Genomic DNA, 20,438 nt, shown 5'->3' with positions numbered 1-20,438 from the left:
ATACAAGAGCTGTACATAATATTCTATATATAGTAATACCAGAAGCTCTTTGGCCATTTCTCTTGCTGTGTACCATGCTAGTTTCCTGCCTCATGTCCATGGTAAATGCAAGCACTTCCTCTGGTGTGCATTTTTGTGATGTATACACAGTTAGCGACAAGAATTATTAAAAGACCTGACATGCCAATAATGATAATAAATGTATTATAGAAAGGGACACTGATATGAAGAAAGGCTTATCAAGAGGCCTTTGTATTTAGTTTCAAAATTTTAAGTATTGTAGTATCTCCATGTTCTTCGAAATATGGTTCACCACTCAGGGGCGAATAAAAATTTGGCAATCTGATGATTAAAGAAGGTACTCCTCAGAAGGTCTCAGAGACAATAACATTTTTTTCTGTTAACTGTAGGGGATTGCTATGGAATAAAGAACTGTTTGGGTAATCATAGTGTGAAGAGTAGGCAGGCTGATTAGTAGAAAATGAATTAGCGGCTGGTTTCTTTTACATGCAAGTATTTTGGGTATAGTTATGAATATGCCATTTTTTGTATAAGTACACTTTTTTACCCTTGGAATGAGTTGGCAGCTATTCTGGTGTATTGTGATAGATTATGTTACATGAAAGCTCATGAAGTGTTGTAGTATTAATTAATGTTGAGGTCAAGGAACCATTTCCTTTCCCTTTAATTGGTGGGCTCCTTTGTGTTACATATTGTAATGTGAAGGAGTGGGGACTCTTGGTGAGCCTACCAATAGTTTCCATGGTCTTAGCATCCACAGTCCTCTGTGCAATGAAATACCTTTTCTTTCTTTACTATAGGGAAGCATCAATTTAATAGTAATTAATGTGGTGTTTATGTCCTTTGCCCTCTGTGTGGAGAAGCCATAACATTTTTCTTGCTGATGGGAAGTTCCATTTCTAGTTGGCATTTCGCTCAGATTGGAGACTCTTCCAGAAATAGAAATGCCAGAATTTGCAGTGTTGGAGGAAACAGTACAAGAATCTCCCACTATAAGAGACGTGCTCTAATTAAATGAAGGTATCAGTCCCCTGACACATTCTTAGGTTATGATTAATGTATTAAAGTAAAGAGTGTTTCAATCTAATGGTAATTTCTGTATCAGGATTTTGGAATATAATTTTGGGTATTCTATAAGAGGTTTTGTAGGTTTAAGTTATTCAATATGAAGATCTGGTAAGGGTTTGTACAATTTTATACAGGGTAGTAATATTAATCAATGTTGGTTTCAAACAAAGGTATTTTTACCATTTTGTATTTACTGAATGATAATGTGGATGAGTTTAGAAACTTATATAAAAATAATAACTGAATTTGAAAGAAAAATAAGAATAATAGTACCTATGAAAAATACAAGTTTTCGTTGTTACTTCATGTTTTTTAAAGCAGAACCAAGAATGGTATGAATGTGTGAAGTAAAATAACAATTAAGTAATTAAAAATAGTCATATATGACTTGTAACTGTTGCATAATTATGAAAAATGAGTATAGTTAGGATGTTTAATATTTGACTCAAATTATGTGGAAAATAATAACACAACTACGCACACAACTACGCATTTATATAGGGTGCTGTATGCAAGAGTACAGAATTTTTGCAGAATTAAATTCCAATAAGTGTTAGAGGTGCGAAATTTTCTGTATCTGGATCATCGATAAATGAGCAAGCATATCTGTAATTAATATTGTTACAATGGTGGTGAGGTTTAAAGAATATGCTCACATGTCATTTCAGTATATAGGATATTCTGTATTAGTGGAAATATTTGTTTTGTATTGTATCATTTGTTCAGGGTTCTTCTTGGGCAGCATGGAGCGGCTGGAGTTCCTCAGCATCATTACACCACAGCAAGTGCAGCATGGAGCTATCAACACCACATGGACCATTCAGGGCAGCCTCAGAATATTGTAGGACAAGAGTCACCAAACAAAATGCAAATTAATAGTGGATAAACATTGCTGTTTAAGACTTTTGTTTATTTGAATGTGTGAATTTAAGATCCACTCAATTCAGTTGTAAGTAACGCAGTCTGTAATAAAGTGAATCATCATCTTTAAGGGATGAATATAGCTCCAGAGAAGTGGAAACAAAAAATAATTATTTTTCCACCCTGGACTTTCTTAGTCCCCAGCATTATCACCATCACTAAAAGCCACAATAGTTCAGTTTTTTTTTTTTTTTTTTTTTTTTTTTTTTTTTTTTTTTTTTTTTGCTTTTCAAACTTAATCCCATCTGCAGTTATTAGTGTGCCCAGCATTATCAGTATCACTAAAAGCTACAAAAGTTCAGTCTTCTCTCTTCTCAGACTTAATTGCAGCTGGGATTCTTAATGTCATGTATGTAAGTATTCGTTTTAGCAATGTAAAATGTAGCTGCATCAGCGAAACTTTAAAACCAAAATTCCAACAATTTATCAATGTGTTCTTCATACCAGGCACCACAGCCATATATTGATTGATTGAAGTTAATATTTTTTTTCATTTAGGGTCTATATTTCTTATTACCTCTTCTTAGTTACACAACTAGTTTCATTTTAAAAAGACTTTTTGAGTGTTTACCCAGGTGCCATACACATGAAAATGGCAGCCAAATTATACAAAAGGCTCTATGCTACCATTCATGGTGGTTTGCAAATTATAGTTTTCTTGTTGGTGTGGAGATAGTTGGTACACTTAAAGCTGACAAAAAATGTGCAAAAATATAATTATTTCTTAATATCATTCAGCAATATGACAAGTATGTGATTCACTTGCTATCCATTCTGACTCAGTTGGTAAAGAAAATGCTTTGGCATCCGATATGACACATTAATGTAAAATCTCTTTCTCATAGACAGTTATTTATTTCAAAACAGTTGGTGAATTTATTAATTTATAATTGCAGGTAGTAATCAACATCATCAACATGATCTGTAAACTATTAGCCAACTATTCGGTTAGTTTACTAACAGGTTCAGTAGAGTTCATCATCAGTTGACTATCAACATGAAAAAGCAGTGCCATCTGTTCAATGTAGAAGAACTGGATCAGCACAACTATCCCATAAATTATATTCACAGATAAACTTAACAATTATGCCATCATCATGATGCTTATTTCAAGCCATGACCTGTAGCTTCATCATAGCACTCTGATTGTGGATGTAGATTTTCTTCTTCAAATTAACACTGAGAAGTGCAGTGTTTACATGAAACTATTTCACACACCTGTCACATGGAACTGAAATACTCAAAACAGTTCTCATTGTCTTACAGTTTGCTACAGGTACACTATTTAAATTAACATTGTATATTCTTCTGCCAACAATTGAGACTTGTATCAAACCACTTGACTATTGGTAGTTAATTTCACAGCAAAAACTCACCTATCTACTGTCTCAATTCTTATAGGTTATTAACTAATTCTAATAGTTAACTGTACTGTGGAGATAACATTTCGTCCTCTGACGCCCTTTCCCAATTTTTACCATATTGACTGTATTTCTGCTACGTAATTCCTTGCTGCTTCATGTGGGAATATAATTCTTTTGTTGATGAGCTGAATCTTCACTGCACTGTAACATTAACATAATGATTTCTTCAATCTTCATCAGTCATGTAAATTATAGGTTCCACTCCTTAATTTCTTGCTTCTTAAGTCCTTTCAATGTGTTCTACAGTATCATTGATGGTATCTTTGATAGTACAATACTGTTGACTCATTTCTTCAAAATCGACAATTTCACTTCCCACCTTCTGTAGCTGACATATTAACAACAATTTTAAAAACAATATTAGGTGGCAACTGTAATCTTTTGGAGTTAAATTTTAGATTTCTACATTCACAGACACACCATTTTTCAGGAAAATAAACACTATATCCACAATCGTAATAACCAACTACGACTTCTGGTTGGAACCCAAGCATTAAACTATGCTCTAAATACCACCAAATTAGAGAAATAACCTTCTTTCTTCAAGAATATTTCAACTGTACTTCCACCTTCTGTTTCCCTAGACCTATACTGATTCAGAATATAGGTTGTAGCAAATTTGCTTCAACTCACAGTGTTTATGGTAGATATTCAGAAGAGCAGTGGCAAGAATGTACCATCCCACAAGGGGATTCTTGGCTAGTGCATCATACTGGGAAGTATTTGGTGCTGTGACAGAATGTTTTAGTCCAGTCGAGTCAGCAAACCGATGTGTAGGTTTGATAAAAAGAAATTATTGCAGTCATCTGTGCATATTCCTTTCACAGTAATATCGGCTAGTGTCTTTATCATTTTAGTAAACAGAAGTAATTTTATTTATTTTCATCGTTGAACTGCAAGTGATAAGTGACCATGTAACGGAAAATCACTTTACCTACAGCAAAGTACTGATGGCCTTGAAAATCACTATTTCTTCAGTTCGCATACATCTGCATAGACCTCTTTCCCAGGTTTGTCTACTTCCTCACCAAAAAGCAGCTTACGTTGTTTGCCACTGAAACACTCTTACCAGAGGCTGCTACCAGTTATTGTTTCTATACCAGTCTTTTAAGAACTGTTCACACAAAATTTACGTTGATGGCCAAATTTTTCATGCCATCTTCATAGCCTGCCACAGGTTTCAGTAACAATACAGGACTATTATTGGCGAACCGCTTTCACAGTTGAACGGTGAATTAATTGCTGAAGACCTCAACAGCAATTACGGCTTTGTTCTTTAAAAATACTCATGATTCACCATCATCTTCAGTTATTTGCTCTCAATTGGCTTTTGCCGAGCTTTCTTCGTAGGAAATAAGTTATATGTCCCATCAAGATAAAATTCCATGTCTTCGAAATATCGTTGCATATGTCAAATAACGGCACATCGGCAAGACCAATCATAAACTGCCAAATGCTTCAATTTGTATACTATGTTTGGCACTATTCAATTTCATTGGAGCTTCAAATGGTGGTAAGTAGTGTACTAATTTCGTCAATTTATAGTGTAATGTATTCTACCACTAGCAATGTACCACTCTGTATTTTGCTTACATCTATAAAATAATTGTAGTCATAGTCTCTCATCCTGAAAAATCTCTATTATCAGTGAATATGTAGATATTCTGGCAGCGTGAGCTAAATGAAAGAGTTCTACTATTATCAGACAGGTGGGAAGTTACTAAGTATCCTGTTGCTGTTACATTCTACTAACGAATCAATACAAGGGTCATCAAATGCCTGAGCATCAATCATTCATTCGAAATGAAGGAGTATATCACATTTTCCGTAAGTTGATCGTAAACTTTCAGTTATTTAAAAGAAGATTTGCATCACGGAATTATCATAGGAAACAATACCCCTCAAATATAAACATTGCTTTGGTAATGTATATCCAAATGACATAGGATCCATTCACTATCAAAATAATGTCAAGAAGAATTCAATTTCCACATATTTATTTAACAAGGACCGACACGCATGGGAAAAGCTGAACATTGCGGACGTCTTTTTTAAAAACAACTAGAAATACATGAAGTATGAAACTATCTCAGTCATAAGAAATGCACGTCTGGTGGGACCGCAGGGTGTTGAAAAACACACTGTAAAAGAGACGTTATTTCCAGAATCGCGACTGAATAGACTTTAAATTATATGGCAGAAATAGCTGCGTTGCAGGTGGTATTGAAGAGAGGTTAGACGTGCTCCAGAGAGGCAGTTCAGACGTTGCGGTTGATAATGGAATTAAGACTGAAGAAAAATCAAAACACGTTCATAGGATTTTTCGACCTGGAAAATGTGTTCGACAGTGTCAAACGGTGCAAGATTTCCGAAATCCCGAGAAGATTTGGTGTAAGCAAGAGGTAAAGACTGGTAATGCACAATGTGTACAAGAACTAAGAGAGAACAATGATACTGGAAGACCAAGAACGAAGTTCATGGAATATAGAGGGTGTAACACAGGGATGCAGTGTTTCGCTGCTACTATTTGATCTACGCTTAGAAGAAGCAGCGACAGAAATAAAGGAAAGGTTCAAGACTGGGATTAAAATTCAGAGTGAAGGATATCAGTAACAAGATTCGCTGATGACATTTTTATCCTCAGCGTATGTGAAGAAGAGTTACGGGATCTTTTGAATGGAATGGTCTAATGAGTGTAGAATATAGATTAACAGTAAATCAAAGAAAGACGAAGGTAATGGGAAGTAGCAGAAATGAGAACAGCGAGACTCTTAATATCAGGCTTGGTGATCATGAAGTAGATGAAGTTTAGGATTTCTGCTATCCAAGTAGCAAAATAACCCATGACGGACCGAGCAAGATGGACATAAAAAGTAGACTAGCACTGGCAAAAAGGGCATTCCTGGCCAAGAGAAGTCTGCTGGTATCAAACATAGGTCTTAATTCGAGGATGAAATTTCTGAGAACGTTATGAGCACAGCATCGTATGACAGTGAGATATGGACTGCGGGAAAATCGAAACAGAAGAGAATCGAAGCTTTTGAGACGTGGTGCTTCAGAAGAATATTGAACATTAGGTGCCCTGTGTAACACTCCCTTTAAGTTTTACGTTCCCGCTCGATCGGGATCTGATAGCAGCCCAGATAATAATTAATTAATGTGACCGTGTACCTAATGGGGCTGGCAATCGGAATGGACTGCTACGGAGTTGTTACATTCCATTCTGTCCTTCTCAATGCTGTAATAATGTACTGTTTGGTGGCAAGAAGAACAACAAACACAGTTTCACTAAACAAACCTATATTCTTACCAAAAACCACAAAGATAAGGAGACACCCACTGCCTTCGTCAATACACTGTTAATAACGGCTAATCTCAGCACAGGCTTCATCGTGATTCATTATCGTCACACGCTAATCCAAATCACTGCAATCCAACACTGCAATCCAACACTGCAATCCAAATGATGCCGGCGCGGTAGACGCGAAATCTCAAATATCGGCACAGAAATATCACTGATCACTCTGTTAAGTATACTTTCTCACTTTCCCGTATAATACTAACACAAGGGGGTTGAACCGCGGCGATGGCCACTCCCTTTGTCGGTAATTTCTATCAAGTGCTGGCTTCTGCTCAGCTCAGTCCGCCTCGCGGGAACCTTCAACACGCACACTGACTCAACTCTCGCTCTCGCGACCCGACACACTAATCGATAGTTGCCCTGTCGACCTGTGTGAGTGCAAACCTAGTAGTAAGGGCCTGCGGACCCCTTACACCTGGTAAGTTAGGGAATTAGGAGGTTCTCCGCAGAATCGGCGAGGAAAGGAATATATGGAGAACACAAACAAGAAAAAGAGACAGGATAACAGGACATTTGTTATGACATCAGGGACTGACTTCCATGATACTAGAGGGAGGTGTAGAAGGGAAGAAAAAGAAAGACATGGACCAAAAGTAATACGTGCAACATGCGAGTTCACATCAATGGTAACTCAAGATTCGCTATAACAAATGTTGCTACCAAAACGCGAAAGAACTGACATGGAATGTTAAAAATCATGACTACGGCTGTAAACCGATTCTAAATTGGTCGCATGGTTTCTAAACTTCACACCAACTTTGGTTAAATCCAATCTTCGCAGCGAGAATACTCAGTACTCTGGCTGCCGCCTTGGGTGTCGAATTAAGCCACCTGCTCTCCGCCAATCTCCGTTGCCAAAACCCGCTGTTCTCCACAACCCTCCGAAACAGAATCTTTTCTCCACAGCTCTCTGGAATAGAATTTTCTTCTGCTTTTCGTGTCTCTAACTCAGGTGTCTCAAGAAAAACAATTCTGAAAAAAACTCGCTTCGACCAACCAGGGCTCGTGACAATTTGTTTGACCTATCGAAACAGAGAAAACTTTCCACTCGAGACCCCGCCTCTCATCTTATGAGCTCCAGAAAAAACTGTGCATCATATTAGGGGCCAATGAGAGCTCTAGTCCTGGCGTTAGCCTACAAGAAATGATCAAATTCTCGTTTCTCCCCCCACCATCCTGAATTTTTTCGAAAGCGTCTTTACTCTTCCAACAGTTTTGGTGAACACTGTTGGCAGCGGCACGTCTGCTGTGGGAGTAACTTCCTAGGTAATCTGCAGGTTGTCGACTTTCTACTGGCGTCATCATGTTGCCTGGAGGTATATGGTCATCAGTTTCTGAGTTGTCTTTTCGGCGCTGGAGCCTTCACGTCTGCAAATGGCGTGTCAATCAGTGAAATGTCCACCTCGGTGCGTACCTCTGACAAAGGACCAAGATGAACCCATACCGTGCATTTAAAGTGACCGCCTCGGGCAGCGCCTCATCTGAATGTGTTACGCGAAGGTTTTGCATTGTCTGACCGCACAAGGAAGACTGCTTTGCCGGAAAGGAGAGTGGAGCTCGGCCATCATAACCTTATCTCATACAAATGAAAAACTATTATTTCAGTGATATCTGACTTGCTTGTTCCTTGACCTATTACGAGGAGTGTCAACTCGTTTGTCTAGATTCTATTAAAGGATCTAATTATAAGGTACATTGCAACTGTTTCTGCTCTATCGACACTGAAATTTCTGGTGGAAATCAATCTTAACCGACACCTAATGACAGCAGACAGGTATCTCGGTCAAAATGCAAGTAGTGAGACAAACGTCAGCATCTTCCCATGTTCCTCTTTGTCATTTGCTGTCAGACTAGATTTTCACATTAGCTGGATTAATAAGGAAGTCAGGAGTTCGGACCCATATCGTGATTTATCAAACTTGCAAACCTAAAGAAAGCAATGGCGCAATGGCACACTTCTTTCCAAAAGGTTGGTTATTTTTGCGAACATTTATCAAGTGTCAAGACTCAATGAACAATTTGCAAAAGCAAGAATATGTGAGAGGGGTCTGCAGATCTCTCTCAACCTTCGTTCCACTTATACATATTTGTTTATTATTTCGAGAACGTTCCATGTATTTCTCACAATTTGACAACATTGCACATCCTTCTCTTTTGTGTGTGTTAGAAGATCCATTTGACCGATGACCTTTTCAATTTCAAAACGAACCAGTTTTACAATGCTTTGAAACATGACCTACATTGCAACAAGAAAAGCGTCCTAAAATTTATCTTTCTGGAAGGTCAGTCACAAATATATGTTGATTGCATTTTCTTTGTTACTTATTTTGAAAATCATATTACGTCAAAATTCTAATTACAGGATGACCCAAAAGTCCTTAACATTTGAAAATGCACAATTTCACGGAATAATGTAGGTAGAGAGTAAAATTTGACACACGTGCCTTCAATCACATGAAGTGTTCTCGAAACCGAAAACGAGTGCAAAAAACGGCCAACAGATTGCGCTGGACAGATACACGTCAGTGACGACGAATGAGAACACACACAGCTGCAGAATCTGGGTACCAAATATCCTAGAGCTGTCGTGAAATCCCTATTGCATGATACGATCACGGCGTGGTGTGGATTTATCACATCAATTGCGATCGAACCCTTTTTTTCTTCGAGGATATGTTGGATGCTGTTTTTCAAACTGTCGGCGAGACGGGATTGAGGTACGCCGACATGTTACATAATCCCATCATCCCTAGCTTGGCTGATAAATACTTGCTGGAAGTTATGACTTTTATGCAGGATGGCGCCTTACCCCATATTGGTACGCGTGTAAAAGATCTCTTGAACACGTCGTTTGGTGGCGATCGTGTACTGAGTCATGCTTGGCCTCCTAGCTTCCCAGACCTCAATCCGTATGATTACTGGTTGCGAGGTTGTCTGAAGTCCCAAGTCTACCGCGATCATCTCACAGCAATTTCTCACCATACGTCCTGATATGCAGTACAGTGCTGTTCACAACATTGTCCCTCGACTACATGTATTCTTCATGAATGACTGCCGATACATTGAGCATTGATTATAATGAACATTATCATTGCGAAAACCCAATTGTTATGCTAATTATTGCTTTTGTATCAAACGTAGCGCACCATTTTTGTCATTTTATGCACTTTTTTGGTTTCAATAAAACCTCATGTCATTTCTAGCATGTGTGTCAATTTTAAGTTCTCTACGTATATTATTCTGTGAATTATTAAATTTTCCAGTTTTTACATACATTTGGGTCACCTGTATTTGCAAAGACAACGTTGTTTGCATTAAACTAAAGATAAGGAAGGAGTTTAACATTTTTTTGGTGATGGGGTCCTGCGGTCAGGAATATGAGTTGGGATAGCACAAGAACAAGGCACGAAGTTGCTATGGTTTATTCAAACTAATGACTCTGATTTTCCCTTAAGTGATAGGCTGTGAGTATAGGTACAGATCTGTACTACCTGTGATAGTAGTGGATGTTATGCTTAAGCCTGAAAGAATACTGACTACTCTGAGAAGCTAGTAACTTTTGTGACATCAGTGGGTATTCTTCAGGCGAATTTCATATAGCTCATACTCAAGTGAAATGTAAACACACAGAGCTCCTTTTACATAGAAAATAACTCACTGGATAGAGGTGGTGGAGGGCTAGAGGTCTGAGTTTAGCTGTGGGATGTTATTTTATGTGTTTTTTAGAGAACTGATTTCGAAAGGCAAAGACCCTGAGCTAAAACTGACAGAGTTTATCAAAAGAGTCATTTATTGCATTACTTTATACATAGACAACTCAGTAAAGTTACGCCTTACAATGCAATTTGTAATACAATCAAATGGCACACTTTATGATTAGGATGAACTGGTTTTATTTCATCATATGACAAGAATCCCAATAATACAAACAATTGTCTACATATACAAAGAAGGACTGCGATAATCTTTCAGTAAGAGATAGACAACACAGTGCACTGTGCTCCACAGAAGGTACAGAACCTGTAGAACAATGAATGCTACACAAAGATATGTAAAGAAGAAAAGGACCCTGTTAAGAGATTAATCACTGATTTTGAATACAAATATATGAGAACATAACACAAAAATATCGAGTAGAATCAGGAGTGTACGACACTCGACATTTTGTTGAAATCTTCTGAATTTTATCGCAATCTGGGAATTTAGATGGCATAAAAACAGTACTACTGCTCTTCATGCTTACTGGTTTCAAAAGTTAAGAACGGCGTCCAGATATATTTTATGTTAAAGAATTTGAAATTGTCTTATAAACAGGCAGACATAAACTATGGCATATATTACTATAATGAAAATATAAATTTCATAAAAATAATTTATGATAAAATCAAATGGGAAATTTATTGAATAGAATGAATGTGCTGTGTTTCATCATTTTGAGTATGACAAGAATCTTGACTTCTCCTTCCATTCTTTTATACGCCATCTACACACGATTCCTTTTCCTGTCACTGAGTAGTCGTTAATCAGCAGAAGTTAAAAGACTTCCGGAAAATACTTCAATTCACTAGTAGGCACAGTGCCACATTAAACCTCTCTGTCTGTGTTTGCTTACTTTTGGGAGAATTTATATCCGTATTTTAGTAATACACGCTGTTATTGGTATCTGTCAGTTTATAAGAGAAATTAAAATTCAATAACGTTGAATATATCTGCACGCTAGTCTCGACTTTTGAAGCTGATAAGCGTGAAGCGAAGAATAACATTCTCACTTTCGTGACTGACAGTTATGAGTAAGAACGGTGACAAAGGAAATGTATTGAAATCAAGTGTCACTTGATAAAATTCTCCAGTCCATTCATTGTTTTAGCCAGTTCCACAAGAGTCTACAGCAATTTCTGAAATCATGTGTGTAATTAAATACCTCTACATTTGTGATAAGTTTAAGGAAATAGTACAGTGATTGTTGGTATTTAATAACCACCTTTCCATGAGACTGTTGGAAGGTGTCTCAAGGTAAGCAAATACAGTTTGGTTGTCAGCAATCATTCTTTTCCATTTCACATCCTGCCCTCATCAACGAGGAGTGAACCTGGCCCAGAAGGACGGCTGAGTCTCAACGAAGCCAGGTATGTTGGAATCTAATGGCGGTACGCCATCTGGCTCGATTGTGAAGTTCTGCAGAAGAGCGCCACACAAGAGGTAGAAGTTCTGGCGGGAAAATGTCTCTCCAGGGCACAGCCGTTTGCCTGTAATATACAATGATCTTTTATGTTGATTATCACTTTACTACATTCAATAGATGTCAGACATTAGTCATAGCACACAGTTAAATTAGACTTTGTACTTCAATGTCTGAATACTGTAAGTATACAGAGAACTTGATCTTACAAAAGTAGTAGCAATGTTCTAAAGAAAAGTCAATTTCCATGTGAGCAGAATGACAAGTACATGCAAATTGCCAGCCGGAGTGGCCGTGCGGTTCTAGGCGCTACAGTCTGGAGCCGAGTGACCGCTACGGTCGCAGGTTTGAATCCTGCCTCGGGCATGGATGTGTGTGAAGTCCTTAGGTTAGTTAGGTTTAATTAGTTCTAAGTTCTAGGCGACTGATGACCTCAGAAGTTAAGTCGCATAGTACTCAGAGCCATTTGAACATGCAAATTAAGTCAAAGTTTTTTGCTTAGGCTACTATAGTGTTTTTCTTGTTTCGTGTCTGTATGGAGACCAAGGGAACTTTTATACAAAACTCATTTAATACGTAACAATTTGCACATAATTATGGGCTATTGCAGTCATTGTTACTTTTTAAATGGGACAATCTGAAATCAGAGGGGAAAGAGTTTCTATAAATCGCTTATAAATTGGTGCAGTTATTACCTTAGATGAATATTATGGCTTGCATGATGTTTGATTCTTCATCAACGTTATGATAACACTCAATCAGTTTAATTAAGTTTACCATTACAAGTAAAATTTAATGACAGTGTAATTCTTAGATAACTGAATATACCTCATTTCATGCCCTCGTCCTTCTTATCGTATTCTCACGGTTACTATATGAATTTACAACAGAATCAGGAGGACAGTTCTACACCAGTTTTCAAAGACTACTTGTCTAAAATAACCCAAAAGGGAATACTGACAAGGAAGTCACTGTTCTTCCAGTGACTTCCATCAAAACTTCCTAAGCACTTTTGTTTGACTTTCACATGGGCAATGCTGACCAATTATAATTTTAGCTACACATCTTTGAATCTCATCAAAATCCGTTGTTAAACGTGCTTGATAATGATTCCATAATCCGGAGCACCGTTGAAGAACAGGTCACGCTTGCTTGCATTCTGTAGGCGTCTTCTATCAGAGAGCGTTTACGCTGCCACCTCGATGTTCGCATAGATGGCCCGGCGATAGTGAATCAAGTCCACTGGTCCATTTAACCTGCACCATCACTGCTCACCACTCTGCTCACTAAGATTCTCGCCAGGCGACGATAAACAATTTTGTGGTTTGCTCGCGCGACAATCGCCGCATGTCCTTAAATTTCAACCGTGGTTGGCTGCTTCAAGGTCACGCTGATAAGTGCCGTGCTTGGCTGGGCTAGCTACGTGAACAAGTGTAGCGTAATTGACTCCCGATGAGGAGAGAACAAAAGGGCTGCAGCGTTAATGTAATAAGGCCCCCTGCGAGCAGTCGTGTGCGACGCGCCAGCAGCTAGTAGAGATCTGCCAGCAATGAGGCTGCAGGGTAAATGTGCCCTCACATACAGGCACTATACTCTTCTAGAATCTTTCCGTCTCGCATAAGGCTTGACTTTGTCTTCTCTACTACTGATTTCACATTTTTCTTCTATTTTATGTTTCTTTGTAATATTACCCCGAGATATTCAAGCTCTGTAAGAGACTCCAGAAAACTACCACTTACTATTGACTTCTTTCTCATTGTGACAGGAATTATGATGCTTTTATTCATATTTAATTAGAGCTGCCTCCCAGAACACTAAATGAACATCCTCTCTAAGTCATCCTGCATTTTCTTGCTACATTCAAGTGATGATTCATTCCTGTAGACATTAATATCGATGGCAAACTGTCCGAGAGAGCCGTTAAATGCATATTTAACCTATGCGGAGAACACTGGCTACTCTATTAGACTTACATGGGGAACATCGAATATTAGTTTCTCTTCTCTTCACTGTCTGCTCTTCCCTTATAGTACACACGGTTCTATCAGTTAAAACTTGTTCTCGCTTGGCAAATATTTATATAAATATTCTTTACAATCAGACCCTGTCAATGAAATGGTACACAGCTGAATGCCTTTCAGAAATATAGGAAGGTGGACTCTACTTGTCACCTTCTTCTAAACCACTGGCCGTTTAAGAGTACAAAACAAAACAAAAAATATGGCAAATAAGGAAGTTTTATTTATTTTTCTTGCACAGTATAGCATAGATGATTTTGTGTTTACGTGATGTTTTGAGGGGTAGGGGAGTGGAGTATACAGGGTATGAGATGCCGCCTCTAGCAATTAAACTGGCTCTAATCCAGCTGGAACCTAAGTTGCCCTGAGCTTGAGTGACACAGTGGGAAGTATTACTATTGTGACTGCTTTGACATGGCCGCAATTTTTCCTTTCGCATAAATCCTAGAGCCACTAGCGTCCATTCAAAACCAATCGCCGAATTTTCGAATTTTCAACGTGATACGAAGCAGCAAAGGGTGCTTACGGATTTTCAGTCTTCCTGTTTGTCGTCCCCCCCCCCCCCCCTCCCGGGACTTGATCTTCATCGAGGCTTAATTACGGACGGTGGGGAAGGGGGGGGGGGGGTGACTGACACACGGGTGGTAAAGCAGCAAAGAGTTCCCCTCTAAGACCCCCAATTCGGCACAGGTCCACATTTATGGAGAATTTTAAAATTGTGCCTTTACAAAAACAACCTCGAAGAAGTCCTAGACGCCTGCAAGCAGACGTCTAGAATTGTAGGGGTGTCGAGGCATTGTGTGAGAATCAACGCCCCAAAGGAAGGAGTGTTTCCACTGAAGCCTTTTAGGCCCCTAGGGGTGTTTTCGAGTAGATACTGAGCGGTGATGCGCCTGGAATGCTTTCCTCGTCCACCGTTAAAAAAATCCCGTGATTTCAACGCCGCCCGTTGCGGTTCTGATTTCCATGGCAGAGGAGTCAGAACAAGGGGTTAAATGTGGGTAAAAGGGGGTCGAACGACTATCCACAGCGTGACGTCTCCACGGTACTGCTGGCCAAAGCTGCAGGGAAATTTGGTGGTAACGTGACATCATTAAGCCATCTTGCACATCACATAAACTTCTGAGCTCTGGCCTTTTCTCACATATGTTGACGCGTTGCTGTTTGAGGCGTCGTCGAGGCGACAGTGACGTTACGGGGCTGCAAGCCTTTGCACCAAGACAGAGAGAGGGTTGTATACGCGTTTGAGGAAATTTTCAAACTCCTGTGTTTGCCTGAGAGAAATTTACGGAGTTTCAAAAAAGTGAACCTTTAATTGTGTTACGCAGTGTACTAAGGTGTCCCCCAACTCCAACTATTATGCTGTAATCACTGTAACCCAATGTTCATGCGTATATGTGAGGTAGGTAACGCTTTTATAAATATGTCTGGTAATTCCGATAGCAATCTAGGCAGACGTTTCTCTTTTATATGCATTTCAAAACACAGGAAAGGTTCATAATGGACGACCAAAAGGTTTCGGTTCGGAGGCCACGCTGATCTCAAATGGTTGAAATGGCTCTGAGCACTATGGGACTTAACATCTATGGTCATCAGTCCCTTAGAACTTAGAACTACTTAAACCTAACTAACCTAAGGACAGCACACAACACCCAGCCATCACGAGGCAGAGAAAATCCCTGACCGCGCCGGGAATCGAACCCGGGAACCCGTGCGTGGGAAGCGAGAACGCTACCGCACGACCACGAGATGCAGGCCCACGCTGATCTGTTAAGTCCATGTGGGTGCTTATATACCCGCATCGGAGTCATGCTGGGTTGCATATACGCTGCAGCAACGCCCTCAAACGGAAATTTTAGATCGCCCCTTATCATACAAGCCAAACGGGAAAAGGGTTATGGGAAGATGTTATTGTGAGGTACAAAGCATTGAAGAACTCCCTCGTAATGATCGGCCACGACGACTGACACCAGCAGATGATCGCTGCCTATAAATTACCGTTCGCATGTACTCCGAGGACACTGCAACACAAACGCACGCTTTGGTGTTGCAGAACGCTGGCAGAGCTGTGTTGTGCTCCACAATGCCCAACCCTGTCTTCCCCGATGAGTGCAGGATCTGTCCCACACCTCATCATCACCGTAAGTATTGAGCAGGTGGCCTAATATCAACGGAGATCTAAGGCCTGCTGGCAGACGAGTTGAGCAAGGAAATGAAAGGATTATACACACATCAAAAAAAGTTTTGCATCACCTCGGTTTCGAGAGTTCCAGAACCTCTACAGAAAACTGGAATAGCGATCAACATAAACATCATTTCCGCCCTTTTTATTGCTCATGAAAACCACACATTTCATGTTGTACCATCATACAGCGACACTTTCAGAGGTGTTAGTCAAGATTGCTGTACACACCGGTACCTCTAATATCCAGTAGCACGTCCTCTTCCATTGATGCATGCCTGTGTTCGTCGTGGCATACTATCCACGAGTTCATCAAGGCACTGTTGATCCATATCGTCCCGCTCCTCGATGGCGATTCGGCGTAGATCCCTCAGAGTGGTTGGTTGGCCACATCGACCATAAACAACCCTCTTCAATCTATCCCAGGCATGAAACTTCCTGGCACTTTCCTTTGCACTTTATACAGTTAGTTTTCCTTCGGTATAACAGTAAATTTGTCATTGGGTGACAAAGTCAGTAACAAATGCGAGTTGACACAAAAACAAATGATAGTGCAGTCTCACTTACTTCACAGTTTTAAAAAACTGCTTCACAACCATATATGACGTTTTCCCTAAACTGATATCTCCAAATGCGCTCAAGTTTGTCATTAATAATATTACATAATCTGAGACACAAAAAGTATTGTATCTCACAGGGCAGCCGATATAAACATAATTTGATTGTCAGTGTTTAGGACACTAAATTCTAAAACCTTTTCATTTGCGATGCTCCAAACTGTAGAGGGACAAATTAATGGTTAAAATCTATAAATCACTTACGCTAATTTTAATGTTTAAGATATTCAGTAAGGGAAGCACTGTACCAATTCTAAAACCATTTCATTTGCGATGCTCCAAACTGTAGAGGGACAAATTAATGGTTAAAATCTATAAATCGCTTACGCTAATTTTAATGTTTAAGATATTCAGTAAGGGAAGCACTGTAGCATTTCCAAACAGTTATCTGAGGGGAAAAGTAATTGAAGACGGCTGGCTCTGCAGCGATTTTGATCCAGCTCTTCTCAAATAGGAGCATCTCTTTGCCACCTCGACTAAATTCTACATTCTTGTCGCCTTTCAACTGAACAATGTAAATTGTAAAATTTGCTTGATTTTATGTTTATTAGTTTTTTCAGTTTGATACACCATTGGTAAAACAAAAAACTGCTAAAAACTAATAACTTGGAAGTGCAAGGCGATAAGCGAATTGCGACTGTAAAGTAATGCACATGATGTTTGTATCAGATGGACAAAGTGCTGGTTGATGTACATTATATTATCTAATATTAACAGACACAACTTTATTACAATGGACATATTTTTAAAAATTGAGTAAATAAATAGTATAGCGTTATCACTAACATACCTGCACCAAAGGGCAGAGTGTAGTCCTTCTTAGTAAGCGTGCCGTCACTCTCCAGAAATCTTTCTGGTCGGTAATTTTTCGGATCACCCCACAGATTTTCATCCATATGTACGCTCCACAGATTCGTTATAACAATGGTATTCTGGAAATCACAGAGAGAAAGTATCATTACAGTATATTCTACAACTGTAATACCTAGACGTTACTCTTGTAGTGGAATTGGAAAACTTCAATTATGTAGAATTTAATTAAATCTTAACAACTATCTTCAGCTTTTCACTGTAATTTTAAATTTAGAACATGTCGAAATATAATTCCTTTTAATGCTAAGGCATGCCAGTACCTTCAACGTATCAAATTGTGAAGCTTTTATAGTAATGTCACGCCCATTTTTCCTGTTATATTGTGAGGAACATAATTTTTACATGTACCCGACGGTAACTTTCGTAATTACCTGACTTTGCTTCAGCATAGAACAATGTAAGACGTATTCCTCTTTGTACTGTTCTTATACTGTTTATTTGTAAACATCCAGTTTTTTTTCATGGCGAAACTCCTACATGCCTGTTATTTAAAGTATTCAAATATGCGTCTCCTTATGGTCAAGGTTTGTTTGCATTTACAATGTCAGTTTCAGATTCAACTAGGAAAGGACTTCAGTAAAAATGCCGAAACCGGACATGGACTAAAAGAAATAACTTTTTAATTAACCAGTTCAGTACGCAGTTGCGGAGCAGCAGCGTTCTCCAAAACATGGAGAAATTAATGAAAATTTCTTGTCCTTGAAATAATCTTTATTTTGTCATCATTGCTGATTTTGTAAAAAAGTAAGAGTAAAAAGATGACTACATAGAAACTTTCGTTAGGTAAATGCCGTATTTCATCTGTTAAGGGGGCAGAGAGCATACTAATCATTGAGAAAAAGAAATTTTCCTTCGAACAGTTCAAAGTATCTTTCAATATTTTATAGTGCAAGAGATGAGTTGGAAAAATAGCAAAATTAATGACATTACTCTATTAAGCGAAATGAAATGTATAAAGTCATTAAAAGTGTGAAGTAAGGAAATGCGCCTGGAGATGGTGTTTCAATAGAAATGCTTAAACTCGGTGGCTAATTAATACAAAGAGAAGCTGCAAAATTCATAAAGGAAGTAATTATATCATACCACGCCAAGACCATTGCGCAACAGGGGGGGGGGGGGGTATTGTCGGAAGAGAATACATGCTCTGGATTTACTGTAGACACAGTTCTGCTGGGATACTGATAGCAGATGCAGTACAGACTGGCAGTGAAATGGCTCGGCAACGAGAAACGTACTGGGTGAAACGTTTAAATTGCACAAATATTTACCGTAAATTCTGAGGTATGTGTACCAAACAGTTTGACCAACACTCCACATGCGTGGATGATACTGGTCTGGAAGGACACCCATCGACACAGACCACATACCACCTAAACAACGTCTCTAGGCTAGGTGTGTATGTGCGGGTGCGGGGAGGTGGGAGGGGAGGGGCGTGGCCTGCAAAGACAGTAACATATCAGCTCATTTCTGTAACTCCTCAGGCAATTTCTACCACAGTATTCTCACGTTTCATACGCGACCGGTTGAGGGTGGGGGTTAAAAGGGGCGACATGAAAGCGTAAGTCAGGAGCGATTTCTATCAAATTTGTTATATATCTAATCCAGTTTTTGCATAAAAGTACTTTGGGTCTAAGATACCCATATTACGTCTAGGATAGTGATGGGGATGAGATGGGGGTTGTACGTAAAAATGTTCTAAAGTGATCTGTTGGTATTTATTTCCTGTATTTAGCTGACTTGAAGTATTTAAAAAGTATAAAGTGCAATTGATCTCTTATATGTGTTTTCTGTGTTTCAAGCAGGTCGCAAAAATCAGTGTTGAAGCGAGTCAACAATTTTGTCAGCATGTTTCTGAACCTAAAATCATACCACACGGCTGAATACTACAGATAAATTTAGCTTCATCTCACTACTCGTTTAGTGTAAAACAGTGGAGATGCCGGCGTGTGCACTGTACAGTGTACACGCTGATGTGACCGCCTAACAGCCACATTATGCAGCGCGTACCGTTGCGAGACGTGCAAGAAAAGAGTCAGCGAGTTTCTGGAAGGTACCGACAGAGGTGTGGGGTCATGCTGACTCCAGTGTCGTGGCCAGGTGTGTCAGGTTTCTCGGTTCAGCATCCGTTGGGATACAAAGACAAATCAGTAAAATTGCAGTCATTCTGGAAAGTTATTCGGTATGTTTATTTCCCTGATGAATTACTGTTCTATGTATTCTGAATGTATTATTCAATAAACAAAATGCACATTACGTATTTAAATATCAGAATTATGTTACATAAGGAGCACAACTAAAGTTAATTTGAAAAAGTACTTGAGACCTCCTTTCTTGAAATAACAGGGGGCAACGTCATGTTTTTTCTATAACACTTTTAAGTAATACCATACAATAATTTAATTCAATACTATCTTCAGTAAGAAAACAGTCTTTTGTTATTTGTGAAAATTTACCTCTAGGGACTTATTTTACAAATTCATGAGATATAGAACGCATTCCACACATACTCTGCAACCCGGGTGACCGTTTCTGGAGTTTAGAGCTCACCAACCTATCAAGAGACACGTTACAAATCTTCAGTGTATATCGTAGGTGCACGAATCTACAGCCGATCTCGTCGCTGAACTAATGAAGCCTGTGGTGCAGACCCTCCACTCAGCTCCAGACTAGAGTGTACCGGTCGTTTGTCGGTAAGATGCTACAAATCGTCTGCTGTGCAAAGACTTCACGAGAGAGGCCAACTGCCTTTACTACTTCCGTAGCTCTCCAGAAAG

The 20,438-nt window shown here is 39.1% G+C and overlaps 1 protein-coding gene across 1 annotated transcript in view; it reads right to left on the bottom strand.

Annotated features, from left to right (window-relative positions):
• Positions 1-10,614: 10,614 nt before the first annotated feature.
• The window catches only part of LOC126190964 (probable cytochrome P450 304a1), a 134,499-nt gene continuing 124,675 nt past the window's right edge, over positions 10,615-20,438 (bottom strand). Inside the window, exons 7-8 of the mRNA XM_049931626.1 lie at positions 17,582-17,723; positions 10,615-12,041 (exon numbers count right to left, since the gene is read on the bottom strand). Of these exons, the coding sequence (XP_049787583.1) occupies positions 11,869-12,041; positions 17,582-17,723 (315 nt within the window). The 3' untranslated portion in view covers positions 10,615-11,868. The remainder of the gene's footprint in view (positions 12,042-17,581; positions 17,724-20,438) is intronic.

This window comes from Schistocerca cancellata, chromosome 6, assembly GCF_023864275.1.
Source record: "Schistocerca cancellata isolate TAMUIC-IGC-003103 chromosome 6, iqSchCanc2.1, whole genome shotgun sequence".
NCBI classification, from domain to species: Eukaryota; Metazoa; Arthropoda; class Insecta; order Orthoptera; family Acrididae; genus Schistocerca; species Schistocerca cancellata.
Note: the sequence above shows the minus strand (reverse complement) of the source record. Positions and strands in the feature narration are given on the sequence as shown.